This window comes from Drosophila biarmipes, chromosome X (genome assembly GCF_025231255.1).
Source record: "Drosophila biarmipes strain raj3 chromosome X, RU_DBia_V1.1, whole genome shotgun sequence".
NCBI lineage: Eukaryota > Metazoa > Arthropoda > Insecta > Diptera > Drosophilidae > Drosophila > Drosophila biarmipes.
In genome coordinates, this window is record NC_066611.1 from 9,732,756 (window position 1) to 9,748,614 (window position 15,859).

At 46.2% G+C, this 15,859-nt stretch overlaps 3 protein-coding genes across 3 annotated transcripts in view; 1 reads left to right on the plus strand and 2 right to left on the minus strand.

Moving 5' to 3' along the window:
* LOC108023932 (uncharacterized) overlaps positions 1-15,333 on the plus strand; it is a 46,491-nt gene extending 31,158 nt beyond the window's left edge. The window contains exons 2-6 of the mRNA XM_050887797.1: positions 7,679-8,472; positions 9,067-9,367; positions 12,840-13,016; positions 14,159-14,303; positions 14,742-15,333. Of these exons, the coding sequence (XP_050743754.1) occupies positions 7,901-8,472; positions 9,067-9,367; positions 12,840-13,016; positions 14,159-14,303; positions 14,742-15,121 (1,575 nt within the window). The 5' untranslated portion in view covers positions 7,679-7,900 and the 3' untranslated portion in view covers positions 15,122-15,333. The remainder of the gene's footprint in view (positions 1-7,678; positions 8,473-9,066; positions 9,368-12,839; positions 13,017-14,158; positions 14,304-14,741) is intronic.
* Positions 246-2,779, minus strand: LOC108024045 (dynein regulatory complex protein 1 homolog). Its single transcript, XM_017093821.3, has one exon. The coding sequence runs from the start codon at positions 2,574-2,576 to the stop codon at positions 333-335; it is 2,244 nt and encodes a 747-aa protein (XP_016949310.1). The 5' UTR covers positions 2,577-2,779; the 3' UTR covers positions 246-332.
* LOC108024047 (transcriptional repressor CTCF) lies at positions 3,703-5,630 on the minus strand. Its single transcript, XM_017093823.2, has one exon. The coding sequence runs from the start codon at positions 5,554-5,556 to the stop codon at positions 3,763-3,765; it is 1,794 nt and encodes a 597-aa protein (XP_016949312.1). The 5' UTR covers positions 5,557-5,630; the 3' UTR covers positions 3,703-3,762.
* Positions 15,334-15,859: the final 526 nt, after the last annotated feature.

The window sequence follows — 15,859 nt, forward strand, 5'->3', positions numbered from 1 at the left end:
AGCTAATAACAGTCTTCAGCTAGAGGTAGTCATAGTTTAGAGGGAGACAAAATACGATATGGACGTAGTCATGACTTTTTCCACAGGAAAATTAAAATAAATATGTTTTCCAGGCAAATTGTTTCTTGCTAGGAATAAAGAAATAGGAATTTAGATGCAGTTAGGGGTTTTTCTCGCTGAAATATGCAATAATTAATGGCGCCCAAACAGAGACGCTTTTCCACGTCCATGGACTGATTCCGATGTCAAAGAGCAAGACTAGGCACAACTATAATTTATCATGTTTGGACGGAATTGAACAATAATTGATGGGGATTTTTGTGGGGCAGCAGCTAGACGGTGAACTTCTGTAGGAGGTGGCGCAGCTCCTCGTTCTGGCGACGCAGAAAGACCACCTCCGCGTCGTACTGCACGCGCATCTTCAGCACCTCCACGTAGTGATTCAGGCCGTGCTCCAGCGTCTTCCACAGCTTGCACTTGGAGGGCGGGAAGCAGGCCGAGAACTGGCGCCAGAAGCCACGGATCTCGGCATCCGTTATCTGGATGAGATTGACCGCATTGAGAATGCTGCCCGGCTCGTGCTCGTACATCTGCTTGTGCATCTTGGAGGTGAAGAGGTTCATGGCGTGCAGGCAGAGCGCTGGCTCCATGACCAGGTAGTGATTGTGGCACTTCTTTGCCGCCTCCTCGCCCTTGGTCAGGAAGGTCTCGCCGGTGGGCCGGTGCTCCTGTTGCTCCTGCTGCCCCATCGTGGCCTGCAGACGATTGGGCTTCTGGTCCTTCATAAAGACCTCGGCGCACTTGCGCGGGCTCAGTCCCTGCGGCTGGCAGTTCGGGCAGTAGGTGTACGGCATAAAGACCTTGGTCAGCTCCTTGACATCCCGCAGGTGGCGGATGCGCAGCGCCGCAAAAATATTGTCGATGCGCACCAGGCACTTGTCCTCCTCGGAGTAGGGTTCGAGAATCTTCAAGAGTCGCTCCTCGATGAGAAAGCCGCCGCGATCGGAGAGCTTGCGGATGAGATTGCGCATCAGGCGCAGCGACTCTGGCGGTAGCTCCTTAATGTCCGGCCGGTGCTTTATGGCCGACTTGGGCAGCACCCGGTTCTTGGGCACCCGTCCTATGCGCATGTCGAACTTCTCCAGAATGTTGTTCCGCTTCTTCTTGGCCTTGTTGATGTTCGGAATGGGTGGCACGGGGCTGGACCACGGCATGGCCAGCTGCTGCTCGTGTATGATGCGATCGATGTGGTAAACCCGGTCCACCAGGAGGTTCAGCTCCTTGTAGTTGATCTCCCAGATGCGATCGAACTTCTCGCGATTGTTCAGCCTCGCCTGGTGGGCCTTCGACTCCATGTCGTTGATGTTGGCGTGCAGCTTGTAAATGTCCGAGGAGAGACGTGCTATGTTCCGCTTGCCCGTGTTGTAGAGGTTCTTCAGGCCACGCCGTGTGCGTCCGATGGCCTCGTGCAGGCGGGCCACTCGTCGCTTCTGCTGGTTGTTTATGATCACGTTCTCCTCGTTGCGCTTCTGGAGAACCTGGTAGTTGTAGTCCAGCTTCTCGGAATTCATCAGCACATTGTCCCGCGTACGGCGCAGCTCCAGTTCCAGCCGCTCGCACTCCTTCTCCAGCCGAATCCGGGTGCTCTTGGTCAGCTCCTCCTGGGACTCGTTGATCTGCTGCGTCTGGCGGGCATAGAACTGCTCCCGCGTTCTCACCAAATTGGCCTTCTCGTCAAAGTTGGCGTTCATGGCATCGAAGAAGGTGCGCCACTTCTCCACCGCACTGACGGCGAAGATCTGGCGCTCCTCCTCGATGGTGTTGCGCAGCATTTGGAGGTGCTCCTTGTAGGCCTCCTTCAGAGTCTCCACTTGGTGATCGACGCGCTCCACCAGGCAGCACAGATCCTGGGCCTGCCGCTCGCGGTCGAACTCGTATTTGGCATTCATGCGGTCCACCTCCTGCTGGCAGGCGGCTATCATCTCGTCCTTGCGGGCCATGATCTCGGCAATGCGCTTCTTTTGCTCCTCGATTTGGTCCCAGAGGAGCATCGGCTCGTTGGTCTCCTCCAGCTCCGTCCAGCGCGCCTTGATGTTCTCAAAACGGGCCATTGTCTCCACGGTTTCGCGTTGCAGCTTCACCTGCACCTGGTTCTTTTGCGTGGCCTCGAACAGGCGGCGATTCAGCTCCCTGCGCTCATTGGCCACCCGGACATTGGTTACCAGCTCGTTGCCAAAGCGGACCAGCTCGTTGAGTCGCTCGCTTGACAACTCCAGCTGCCGGTCAATGGGCGACTTCTGGGCCTGGCAGCGCTCGGCGACTCCCTTGGGTGCATCGCGGAACTGCTGACGCACCCGGTTGAGGATCGCCAGGCGGCGTTCGTCCAGCTTCTTCACCGACTTGTCGCAGTGCTCGTTGAAGATCAGCCCATCGATGCGGTCGTTGAAGGACTCCCAGCTGTCCACTGGGCGCACATCGGGCGCCACCTCCTCCTCCTCCTCGACGCTGTCGATGCTGTCGTCGCTGAACAGCTCCTGCTCCTGGTGCTCCTCCAGCTCATCCTCGTTGTCATCCATAGTTGTTCACAAAATATATGGCAGATTGGGATCTGGTTCGGAAACGCTTTGTGCGTGATTTCAGCAGGCAACTCCTCTCCGAATCAAGGGGGTTTGCTGTTTTGGGTGAAAAAGTTTGATCGAAGGATCCGGGGTTCCCTTGGTTTCGTGGCCATCTCCGGAGTCGCCTCCTATTCCGAAAAACATAAACATTTTGTTTACTTCTGTCGTCAGTGGTGACCGTAAGTGATGCCAAAGTAGCTTTATTACAAAAAGAGTAGATCTTTTAATAGCTAAATGTTGGTTTCTAGGGTCAACATTTTTATTATTTTTACTAATACTTTAGAAAATAGTGGAAATTTAGAAAAGCAACATATATTTCCCTAACTACGAAGTAAGGAAAAGGACATATTTTTCCGTACTTACGAAGTAAACTTCTACTGATATGAGGATTATTAAAAAAATAAATGAATGAGTAAAAAATAAAAGTAAATTATTTGTATAAAGTGTTGATCAAAACTTATCATAGAAATTTAAAAAATTCCAACTTAAGAAAAAAGGGGAAATTAAGTTAAGCACATAATTTCCTTAATACCTTTATTGATATGAAAATTATTGAAAAAATAAATAAAAAAGGAATTAATTTATATAAGGCGTTGGCCAAAACAAATCATTATTTGTGATTTCTTTTATAAAGCCCCTACTAAGATATCTAAAAATTTTGTGGTTCGATTTTAAGTGATTATGAAAATGTAAAGATCTAAGTTTTGTTCGATATTCGATTTAAATTCACAAATAAACATTTTTTAGAATTATAAAACTCTTAAAATTTGGCTTGAAAAAAGCTCAACGTCAACAGATCGTTATCGATAGGCGCTGGAGCCTCGGCTAATGCCCTCTCGCTTTCTCCTGTTGAAGAACCCATGCTGACGTCACCGGGCCGTGCAAATCGAATGGAAAATTCCATTTGCCAAGCAAGAATGACCTTTTAACCCGTTCCGCCCATGGAACCCAAGATCTAGGACTCCGGGTTGCATTCCACACTCTCAACTTGATGCCCTGCCGAATACAGCTCTGCGAATGTGGCGACACTGGGTTGCATTCGACTGAAAATGGGGGATCATATTCAAAAACGTCAACACACAAATTGTTTACATGGTATTGTTTAATTGGATCCTATTTACAAGGCTTGCGCAAGGAGCGGCACTCAATTATCCTCAGTCTTCAAGGTGATTTCATATATCAGCTCGTCGTTGTAGTCCTGCCCACTGACATGGTGGTTCATCTGCTGCTGCTGCTGTTGGACAGCATTCAAGTATTGCTCCTCGGTGAGCAGCTCCTCCTCCACATCCTCGTCCTCATCCTCGGCGACCACGTTCTCCACCAGCAGACGCTGGTCGTCATAATCCGATATCTGGACGTACTGCGGTTCGCCCTCGTCCAAATAGTGCCCATTGACAGTCCCCTGCTCGTCCGCCTGGCCCTCCTCGACCAGCAGACCGTCGTCCTCGTCAAAGTCCTCCTCCAGCAGGCCCAGGTCTTCGTCATCCTCGTCTTGGCCGTCCATCATACCCCCCGAAATGGATCCCGAACCGGAGCCTCCCTGATTCCCATCTCCGTCCCTAACGTTAACAAAGCGCCGCGTATTGCTGCGGCACTGGATGGACCGCTTGTGGGCATCAAAGTAGTTGATGTCGGTGAACTCCTCCTGGCACAGATGACACACATACGTGCCCTGGCTTAGGTGCATCTCCTTGCGATGGCGGGCCATCTTGTGCGCGTCGCGGCACTGCAAACCGCAGAACGGACACTTGAGCATCCGCCGCTTGCCCATGTGGACATTGCGGATGTGCTCCTGCAGCGAGAAGTTCTTGTAGTAGGCCTTCTGGCAGTACTGGCACTGGAATCGCCGCTTCTTCTCGTGCGTCGCCTCGCGATGCCGCTTAAGCTGGGTGTTCTGGGCGAATGTCTTGCCGCACATCTCGCAAATGTGCTCCTTCTCGAGATGCCGCCGCTGGTTGTGTACGCGCAGGTCCTGCTTGGTGGAGAAGTACAGGGTGCACAGTTCGCAGACATAGGGACGGATGCCCATGTGGCGCCGCGCATGACCGGCCAGGTATTTGCAGTCCCTATACGTCTCCGTGCAGTAGATGCAGGCGTAGCGATTGGTGCCAGGGACCAAATGGGTCTTCTGGTGCTTGGACAGTTTCGTCTTCTGCATCACATCCGGGCAAATGCCGCATTCCACCGGCAGCTTCTCGTCCAGCATGTCGCTGATCATTGAGAACTCCACAATGGGTGTGCTGTCCTCGTCAAAGTCCACGATGGTGGCTATCAGGTCGTCGAAGAGCAGGTAGCGGCGCGGTCCCTTGAACTCGTCCAGCATCTTTTCGCTGGGCTTGACGTCCTTGACGCTGCCATCGTCGTCGTTGTTCTGGCCGGCAAAGCTGCGTATGGCGATCTGGAGGGCAGATGAAGATCTCGTTTTACTGGCCGGCGCCGGCGGCGGCGGCGGTGGTGGCGGCGATGGCGACGGCGGCAGGGAAGGCGACGATGGCGGGTCCATGTCCAGGTCATCTGGCTCCTCGGAAACGGGTGGATGGGCGTAGCTGAGCTCGTAGTCGCCCAGATCTTGATCCAGCTCCTCCTCCACCAGCTCGCCCATTTCATTAAGCTGCAGTTCCGTGACCACATACTGGTCGCCCTGTTCGTCCAGCGTCGTGTCCTTCACCCGGGTGCCCACCAGCAGGCCCTGCAGCTCCTCGTCCACCAGCAGTTCGCCCTCCACGCCATCCTCGTTGACGATGAGGAACTCCTCGTCGTACTCGTTGCCCAGGCCGTCCAGCACCACGTAGGTGGCATCCTCGCTGGCGTCCACCAAGCCAACGGCCCCACCGTTGTCGTCATCCGAGTAATCGCTCTTCGCGGGCAGCACGAACTCGATCACGTCGGACATGTCCAGGTTCATCGCAAGGCGGTGGTGGTGGTGGTGGTTGCTCATCCTCGTCGCATGAACTGAATTAATAAATATTTTCGCATGAACTTGCCGAAAAAAGCAACCGAGTACGGCCTAGAGGTGAGCAAACATTGACGTTAGAGGTGGGCCAACATCGATTGTGGGAAGTTTGGTATTTTTCTGACCAAAAATACCAAAGTCAGTATTTCGATGTTGCCGATCTATCGATAGCGCACACTTTGAATGTTTGGACTGCGCGCCAAGCCACTGCGCATGCGTGACGACGACTTCTGCTTTTCCGCCGTTTTCCCCCGTCCCTGGCCCCCTGTTGCCGCATTGTTTTGCGGTCTGGGCCCGCGACCAACTTGGCTAACTTCTGGATTTCGAATTGGCCCGGTGCATTGCATCCGCACAGTCGGTGGCGCGCGCTCGTCTTCTTGGGTTGAGACTTCTTCAGCGGGCGTTTCGATTCGCGAGCCTGCCTCTTGTTTTACATTTCTTTTTTTTACGGTGTTTACTGTTTTGCACTTGGGAGCGTGTGAAGTGCGCGCATGCGTAGTGGCTGATAATTAACCAATTTGAGAATTGCGGTTCTTCTGCTTTTTTCGCAATTCGAATTGACCGCAAAATTGCGTAAGGAATTCGATTTTTTTTACATGTGCGAGTGCTTATGAAATAAGTGTTAACGAGAACAAGACAAGAATTTGCCAATAGATTTCAAAGATATTTCAAAAAGGATATAAAACAATTGTTTTTCAAGGTAAGCTTTGAGAGAAAAAGTTCTAAACAAATTGAAACAGGATAAAAGTTAAGATGAAGCCAGATAATGCATTTCTAAATAAGAAAGAAAATTAGTTTTTATTAAAAGAATATATTTTTTTAATTATTAATGATTTTTGTTTTCAATAAACGTCCTTATACCAGAACCATTAAAATTGTTATAGCCTTGGAAGAAATTTAAAAATGCTCAGTGAAACAAGGGAATTCAAAATAAGGAAGGAACTATGGTTTTGTCAAAAGCTGAAATTAAAAAACAAAAAAATGTTTGTTTTTTCCAGCCTACTTCTAAAAACTACCTCCTGGTAAAAGTGAATAATAGGCAATAAAAACATTGTAACATTATAAAGTGACAAATAGATTTGAGCATTTGCAATACTTTATTAAAGGATTAAGGACCTAGGCTTCTTAACTTCGAATAACTAAGAGGTATGGCGGCCAGAGTGAAGGGCAGGCAAGCCCACTGCCACTTCGAAAGGCTTATACTTTTTTCATAGTCCGAGTTTTATTGTTAATTGGGCTGATTACAATGCCCACAAGAGTTAATAAGAGATGGGAATCACAAACACAAATAGAGGCACAATGAGCGAATAACCAGCGAGCAGCCAGTAGTAACATCAAATAGGATTACGCAAAGTTGCAAACGCATTATGTTGATGTTGATTTAAGCTTTGGTGTTTGCCTTTATCGCATGTATTTATTTATTTGTTCGCCGTGCTGCAACATCTTCGGCAGCCTCACAGCTCCATGGCCCGGGTCCAATCAACAAATATGGGACAAACTTGACCCGCTTTCGGCTTTCGATTGGAATTGGCATCGCGTCGCGTTGAAAATGGGCAGGGAAGGGCTCCCAAATTGGCCTCTCGTTCATTTGGCAATTACGAATTACATAAAGTGGTTGACACTTCCCCTTTCCCTTTTCGTTAGCCAAAGAATGGATGATAGCCATGGATTAGGCCAGTCGATGATATGGGACTACTATCACTCGCTGGATCTCTTGTTTATAAGTTACACTGGGATCTTATGAGATTATTTTTTAGTTCATTGATTTAATCATTTTTATTTTAATATATATATTTCAGCATAATATTCCCTATATACTAAAATATTTTAAATAATTTCTTAACGACTTTTTATAAAGTAAACGTGTAGCTTTTTCTTTAGAAATGTTTAAAAAAATTCTAGATTGTTTTACAAGCAATAAGTTCATGTATTAAAAATAATTTGAAAATGCATTTGTATACTTCGAGTAATACTTATTAAAAATAATAATAATAACACGAAACATAACACTTATATGGATCTTTAGAGCCAAGAAACAATTAGACTATACCTCCTAAATACCTGACCCAAAATCGTCGCTGGCAACTAATGCATTTCCATTTCGCAGACAAGATTCTCGAACTTGGACTCGGAGTAGGCCAATTAAGAGTTAGCCACGCGGCCACACGAACAGGTGTCGGCGGTTCCAGCAGCAACATCGGCAACAGCAACAGCAACAGCGACATCCAGTGACAGCAGCAACGTCTGAAGACAGCAGCAACAAGTGGCATCATTTGCGGTTTGGATCGCCGGGGCGGTTGGTGTGCCGTAAAAACGGGAAATCGGAAACATGTTCTCCTCCATCGCCGCCGCATCCTCATCCTCTTACCCATCCCCATGCCCACGTCGAGGTGGTGGCGTCTTCAATCTCGGCCAGCTGCTGCCTATGGCCATCGTTATCGCGGTGTTGCATCTGCCGCAGTTTGTGTGTCATGCTGGCTGGGCAACCAGAACGCCAGAGAATTCCATTAATGAGACGACGGCCACCTCCTCCGCCTCCTCCTCGGCCAGCATGCAAATCCAGACGCTGCAGGTGAACTGCAGCCGGGAACTGCTCGAGATGCACTTGGAGCTGAGCCGACCCTTTCGGGGACTGCTCTACGCTAAGGACTTTCCGCTGGAGTGCCGGGCGCGGGGTCAGGACTCGACCTTCCTGCACCTCCGCATTCCCACCTCGGGCTGCGGGGTGCGGGCGGAGCCGCTGGAGGACGGCAGTCTGGAGTACACTGTGCGTGTGATGCTCCAGAAGGAGCAGAAGCTGCGTCAGAGCACCGACATCCTCAGCGCCGTCAAGTGCCAGCTGCCGGCCAATGCGATGGGCATGGCGCTTCCGGTTTTGCGGCAGGACAAGGGACACGACAGGTGAGAGTGGGTCACCCAAAATAAAACTTAAAATAAACAAAAATTTGTTTTTAATATCTTGATTAACAAACATTTAAAATTATCTGTTTGCTTATTAAATGAAGATTAACACACAGAATATATATAACATTATTAAAACTACTTGGTATAATTATGTTAATAATAATATGATATATGACTTTAAAAAAAAATTGAAAAACAGAAGGGTATCTCCACATAATCAAGTTTTTAGAAAAAAAAATATATAATAGATCAAATATTCAACTTTTTTCATTCATTTTTTAAATTTTCATAGAGCAGATTTTGATCTTATTTATTTAATTTATTAAATATTGTACAAATGTATTAACAGATTTAAAAGTAACATGCTAGCTGCAAAAATCATTTACAAAACAGTTGCTTAAAATATCTAAAGATCTAAGGCTAGCCAATAAAATAAATTTTGTAAGTTAGGACAACTATTTGGCATTGGAATTTAAATAATATAAATTAAACTAAATTAAAATTTTGGTAAGCTCAAGAGCCCAAGGTCTTTCGATGGACTCTTTGTTAATAAAGCTTCCCAAATATATACAATTTTTTTTAATTTTTCAGAAATGCCAGGATGCGGGCCTTGGCAGCGGCTGCTGTTCCCGCCCTCTCCGTATCATCCGCACCGCCGGCCAGCGGCACCCACCACCATCACATGGAGACGCCGCGGGTCAGGATCTGGCTGGAGCTGGGCGGCCCCAACGGAACCGGGTCCGTGGAGGTGGGCGTGGCCACCACCCTGACCGTGCGCGCCATCGTTCCCGGGAACATCGGCGTGCGGGTGGTGGACTGTGCGGCCCTCGACGGCCTGGGGGAGTCCACGCAGCAGCTGCTGGACGCCCGCGGCTGTCCCATCGACGAGCAGGTGAGTGGATCAGCCACGGTGGCGATATATCTGCTGGATCGATCGGTCATTTGCGTAACAGGTGCCGGCGGCAGGGCATTCTACGCCAAACCGTTAGAGCGGAGATGGAACACACGGAAAGTCATTAATTAAGCACGTTGTCGACGCTGTGGGGCGATCTGCGATTGATCGCGTTTAACTTTCATTTTTATAGGCGACATCTAGAGGGTACCACGGGGTATACGAGGGCAGTTCCATAGAACTTTCGAGAGCTACTTGTTAGGCCTAAGCTATTCTAGACTCCCTAGAGAAAAGCCATTGTTTTTCATTAATTTTACTCTTCTTGGAACATAGAAAATATCCTATTTTAGGGTGACCTTAAAAAAGCATATTGGTCAACAAATTTTACTTTCAAACCTCAGTTAAGTCAGCATAATTCCAGACGTGTTATGTGAATCGTTTTAGAAATCTTTAAGTGCGTTTATGTTAAACAAAAGTCATTTGGGCGCCATTCTTGCCCACTAACGAAAGGGAAAACTTAGGAGACGGAAGATGGTATACCAAAAAGCGATTGATTGGATACTGATATTGGTACCCCTGTAACAAAAGTATTTCCCGCCCAAAAATGAGATATAGAAAAAAGCGCCCCATTAAGTGTAACAGTTATTACAGCACCGACGTTGAATGTGAGGCAAACGGCAGCAAAACCGAAACTGTTAGCCGTAATTACGCGCTCATCGTTAGAACAGTTTTCGTTGCCCAGCCAAGCAGGCCCGAACAACTAAACCCAGCTCAGCCCAACTCAACTCGGCAAAACCCAAACCATTAGGCCAGGCAAAGTGGGAAGAAACGCCTGCGAACCGTTCTTGCTTCCCTGGGCTTCTGGGCTCCCCGATGCTCGGGCTCAGTTCTTCTTGAGTAAATTAGGAGGTCACAACAATTAGCCAACAGTGAAATACATAGAAATATTTATCGTTTAGCATTTTGACGTGCCCCTGTTGTGGTGGCCTCACCCTCGTCTCCCCGGCAAGACAATCTTCATCAGCACCACTGATGCGAGCAACAGTGGGGCAAGCAAAAAATGGGGACTTTATTCTATTGTTATTCCAAAGGAATTTCCTATAACATATATACTCCTTTAATATCTGGTTGAAATTGGACCTAAAGAATTTTTTTGTAGAACTCAAAAAGTATTTTCAAATACTTAGATGAGCGAGTTCAAGTACTACCTCTATTATAATGTTGTTTTTTGTTTTTGAATCATGTAATCCTACATAATCTTTACCAATACCAAACTGTCAATGAATCATCAACGAAATTACCTTTTTTCTGTAAAATGGTAAAGGATTTCTAGGAAAAACATAAAGAAAACTTAATTTAAAATAATTTTTTTCAAAATTTTTAAATCTTAAGAAAAGGTTAACAAATCTCCGAAATAAAAGTCTGCATTCCAACCTTTGATAATAAAATTCATATCTTTCTACTTGTAGAGCTAAAATGATAATCACATTTTTGAGACAATTCGTGCATTGGTCCCACTGTGCGACAGTGGGCAATGCCATTGCCAGGCATTTGCATTTTGGTCGCCGGCCGTCGCAGCTTTGTGCACATGTCATTCATTCACGGGGCGGCCTTAAATGGGTCAAACAAATCTCCGGCTGACGCTTCGCTACTTCTTTATGTGGCTGGATGTTGTTGGTGGTCAGGGCAGCGCTAGAAAAATCACACGGCTTAATTTCTGTTTTATTTTAACGGAATGGAACGGGAGAGGGGGACAAGAGAGCCCAGAGACACCCAAGGCACGCCACAGAAGAGCATTTGCATTTTATGTTTGTTTTATTGTTCAGGTCTTCCGTTTTAGCACATTTCATTTTCTTTTGCGTTGGTTTATTGTTTTATTTCTTTTTTTGCTCTTCACTTATTCTCCCAGCCGCCCAGTGCGATTGCAAATTTATGCGCGCACCCATCACAGGTTGATTTGTTTGGTTTAGAAACACTTCTGGGTCAGAGCGTGGAGGAAAAGTGAAATAAAAGCCGCGTCTTTGTCTGCAAATGCTGCCGATGATGGTGACCCACTTTCTGGCCCAGAATCTCTAGAATGCGACCCACAGTGCAGGTACCGTTAAAAGGGAGAACTATCGTTATCGATCCTGAAGAGTCGATTGTTTACATCTCATATCTCCTTCAGTGGATAAGTGATTTTACAGGAATTTCGAAATCTTTTTCAATGTTCTATAGAAATATTTATTTTACCCCCTTGAGAACCCCAAAATCCTAGCGATTATTTCGATTATTTGAGTTCAGAGTTGCTAATCGATAGGTTATCGGATCCGGGAAGGAAGCCTTTTCATCTGCAATCTGCAGATACATTTGCATTCCTACAATCTTTTTGCACGTGAACTCGTTTGAACTTCCGCAACAATTTGCTTTTTCTCGTTATTGTCTCAGGTTTCGCATTCACATACACCCGCACATGGGGAAACACGTGCTTGGGCGTGTAAATTGAAACCAAGCTAACCAACGTGCCCTGGGAATGGTTTTTCTCCTGCATACCCTTTCTAGAGAAATATAATAACTAATTATGAAAACCATAAAGATACGCGACAGAACCAGTTGGGAATTATAAGGATTATTTCGGATAACCCGTGTTTTGCAGCTACAGAACGATCTTTGGACTTCCTGTGGTATTTCAAAGCAGTGCCAGGGTATCATAAATTCGTATTGGGGCTACTCGGACCCTGCTTCCTCGCTTTTGTTTCGGTTACCACCGACAATGGCGAGATGCGAATCGCAGCGTCTTGTAATTCCATACATCTGTTTCCAGCGATCGCACATGCATCATATGCCACCTACCATTTGCACTATATGTGCACTTCACTTGGCGACTCCAGTGCTGTTGTCATTGAACTTGGCCACATGACGTTGGCTCTGGCACCTTTTCTCGGTTTTCTTGGCGGTGCGAGTACCACATTGCTTATACGTAACGGAAATGACCGAAAAGTCGGCGTGTGAGCCACTGTGTTTTGTCAACCCGAATTATTGTATAACCGGCGATAAAAGCAGGCCATGAAGCGCACACAACTGGTTGGGGGTTTCGGGTTCGGGCTGGAGTTCAGGTTCAGGTTCGGGTTCAGGGACAGTGACCACATCGGGGGGCAGGTTCATTTGCCCAGTTTATCCCACCAAGTGTGACATAACAAATGCACGAGGTGGTTCTATAACTTCTCATTTTCCCTGGAGTGCTTAAGATCTGTTTTTACTACCGACAGACTTTAGGAAAGGTCTTACCATAAAGGCAAGGCCAAGAAAATCCAAGGAAATTATGAAATCTTTAATATTGACACCATCAAAAGGGATACAAATCTGTGTCCTATATAGGGAATAAACTCCCCTTGTAACATGAACCCTCTTTCGGACCGCTCGCTACTCAAAAACAACCTTGTTTACCATGCAAAGCCATAGATACACTAATTTCCCCCGTTTCCATGGCCAGGTAATGCCCGCTCTGCACACCCAGCACCGACCGGCGGAGGAGGGATGGTCCAAGCAGCACGAGGAAGACCTGGTCGAGCGGACGTTCGCGGCCACGTTTCCCGCCTTCAAGTTCCCGGACCGCGAACGCCTCCACGTCAGCTGTGGCGTGCAGCTCTGCAAGGGGAAGTGTCCGACTGTGAGTACCACATACTTGCACTACACACTGTAGCAACAACTACACAGGGAAAAAATCCATACTGCAACATAAAAGAAGTTGTAAAACTACCATTGAACAGATGATTAAAATGCTTTGTTTAGGAAAAGGGTATATTATCTTTCAATATTTTTGACAAAAGTAAAACTTTTTAAGTATATAGCCAGACTCAAGCCAGGTTTTTTCTATGAAGTTGGATTATCATGTTCCTCTTTATTTAACTTATTAAAAAAAATGTATATTCCAAAAACAAATTTTTATTTATTTATTTATTATAAGCTAAAAGATAAATCTTTCTAACGAAATATAGCCATTTAAGTTTTTTAAGTGAAAGAACAAAAGTCAGTAAATCGTTTCAACCGGCAGACTTTTTTCTCAAACATACATAAATATGTAAGGAGGACACGAGTTCGATTCCTACCCTAAAATTTGGTCAAACATTTTTCACATCACACTTAGAGTTCTTACAGTGTTTGGTAATCAGTTTTGAGACTTTAAATTAATTTTATTGCGCGACAGCCTTGATGTGAAGCCAAAACGGAAATGCTGAGCCATTGAATTGACTTTTTTTCTCTGTGTACCGACAAAAAACACCGCTTGTATGCATCTCAATTAATTGCAACGAAAACGAAAGTGTTGCCACCGCCGCTTCTGCTGTTTTGTGCTGCCCATCGTAGCGTGTTGTTGCGTCTGCTAATTAATGTGGTTATTGCACCGAAATGCAGCCAAGTGGAGCCACATACCCACTTAGCCACCAGTGCACCATCCGATGCACTGTCTCCGCTGTTTGCGTCTGCACTGCACAGATACAAAAATGTGATTAAGATGTTCAACATGTGTATCCATTGCATGGGTAAAAGTCACATATAAATAAGCGCCGGATTGTATGGATTATCCCTTATTGCGTGACACATGTCATGACACATGACATTTTGTAATGACTTATGTTATAAATGTTTAATTGTTATCAACATAGAGTTCTTTCGCTAGAAAAATGTGTTTTTTCCTTGTTCGTATATCCATAATTACTCATAATTACAATTAATATCACAACTTTCAAAATCTTCACATCAAATTTTTGTCTGTGTAGCTACTACATTTCTCGGGTTCCCTTTCGATTGCAGCTAAACTGTCGCCAGAAGACGCCCCCGCCGGCGCTGAGTGCCGAGCAGCACCTGGCCCGCATCGAGGTGTTCAATTCGCTGGCCGTGACAGCTCCCCAGATCGAGGTGGACCGCCTGCGGTACGACAGGCGCCACAACATGAGCGGTGAGTGGGCGGGATTGGGCTGGATACGGGGCGGGGGTGTGGGAATGCGTGCCAGTCACGGATGCCGTACCATCCAAGCTGGGGGCTGCTTAAAACTCGAGCTTTTTTCGATTTCCTTCTCTAATTACATATAAGCACTCCAATCTTTAAGTCAAACTTTCCTAACACGAAAACAATAGATTTTGCATTATGAAATTAAGTATATAGAAAAGCGTTTGCACTTGTACTTTTCTGATTTAAACATAAACAAATAATAGGAAATATTACAATTTTGATGACTTTACTTGAGCAAGTAAAATATCCATATTTCATTTTTTTAACTTTAAAGATTTTAAAAATATTACACCCCTAATTACATTAATAATTGATTTTTCAATTTCAAGGAAATATAAAAGAAACACCTTTTATGGGCCTTAGTAAACACAGATCCAATTCCAGGTGAGGATTATGCGCCGCACGTGCGGGGTCAGCCCGGGCCCGGCGAGGGAACCCTCTGCCTGTCCATCTCCAAGCTGGCCATCTCCTTCTGCGTGCTGGGCCTGATCTTCCTGGTCGCCGTGGTGGTGGCCATCTTCTCGCTGATCCGATCGCGCCGCCGCGACCGTCGTCATGGAGCCGGCTTGAGTTTGGGACTGGGACTGGGCATCGCCGGGACGAGCACCTCGAACAGCAGCAGCCGGCTGCACCGGGATCGGGCCGAGATCTGCACCTCGATGTTCTCGTCCAGCAGCGAGTCGGCACAATCGCAGCCGCGTTTTGGAGCCAAGTTCCTGATGCCCTACTACCCCAATACCCTGCCCTACGGCCGAGTCTACTAGCTACCCGGTTGGTGGAGGGCCCTCCCAGAGACTGACGGATTCGTCTAACGAGTGGTACCAAAATAAGGTCTAACTTTAGCAATATAATCGTAGTTATGTAGCGTTTGGTTGGTCGAAAGGATCTTGAAAGCGTTTTGCAAGCGGTTCGGGGGCCAAAATGTGTTTTGATGTCTTTTCGCTGTAGCAATAATCTACATATATAATCTAAAATAAATGCGAATGAATAAAAGAAAATTCGGTTGTTTCTGAATTCCAAAAAATGCTGAAGTACCTACTAAAATTACTTACAAAAATGAAAAAAAATTTCAAAAAACAAATTTTGCTTAAAGTGATGGGGATCGCTAGCAGAGGTGGCCAGCTGCTCAAAACAGTCAGTCTTTTCGATGTACTTCTTGATTTGGCCAAGTTACGATCAAAAAACCACTAAAAAATGAGCCAAAATCGAAATCCCAAAAAATGCTGATGTACCCCCTTACAAAAAATGAAAAAAATTTTCAAAAAATAAATTTTACCTAAAGTTATGGGGATCGTTAGCAGAGGTGGCCAGCTGCTCAAAACAGTCACTCTTTTCGATGTACGCCTTGATTTGGCCAAGTTACGATCAAAAAACCACTAAAAATAAGCCAAAATCAAAATCCCAAAAAATGCTGATGTAAAAAAAAAATTTCAAAAATTAAATATTGCTTAAAGTGATGTGGATCGTTAGCAGAGGTCGCCAGCTGCTCAAAACAGTCACTC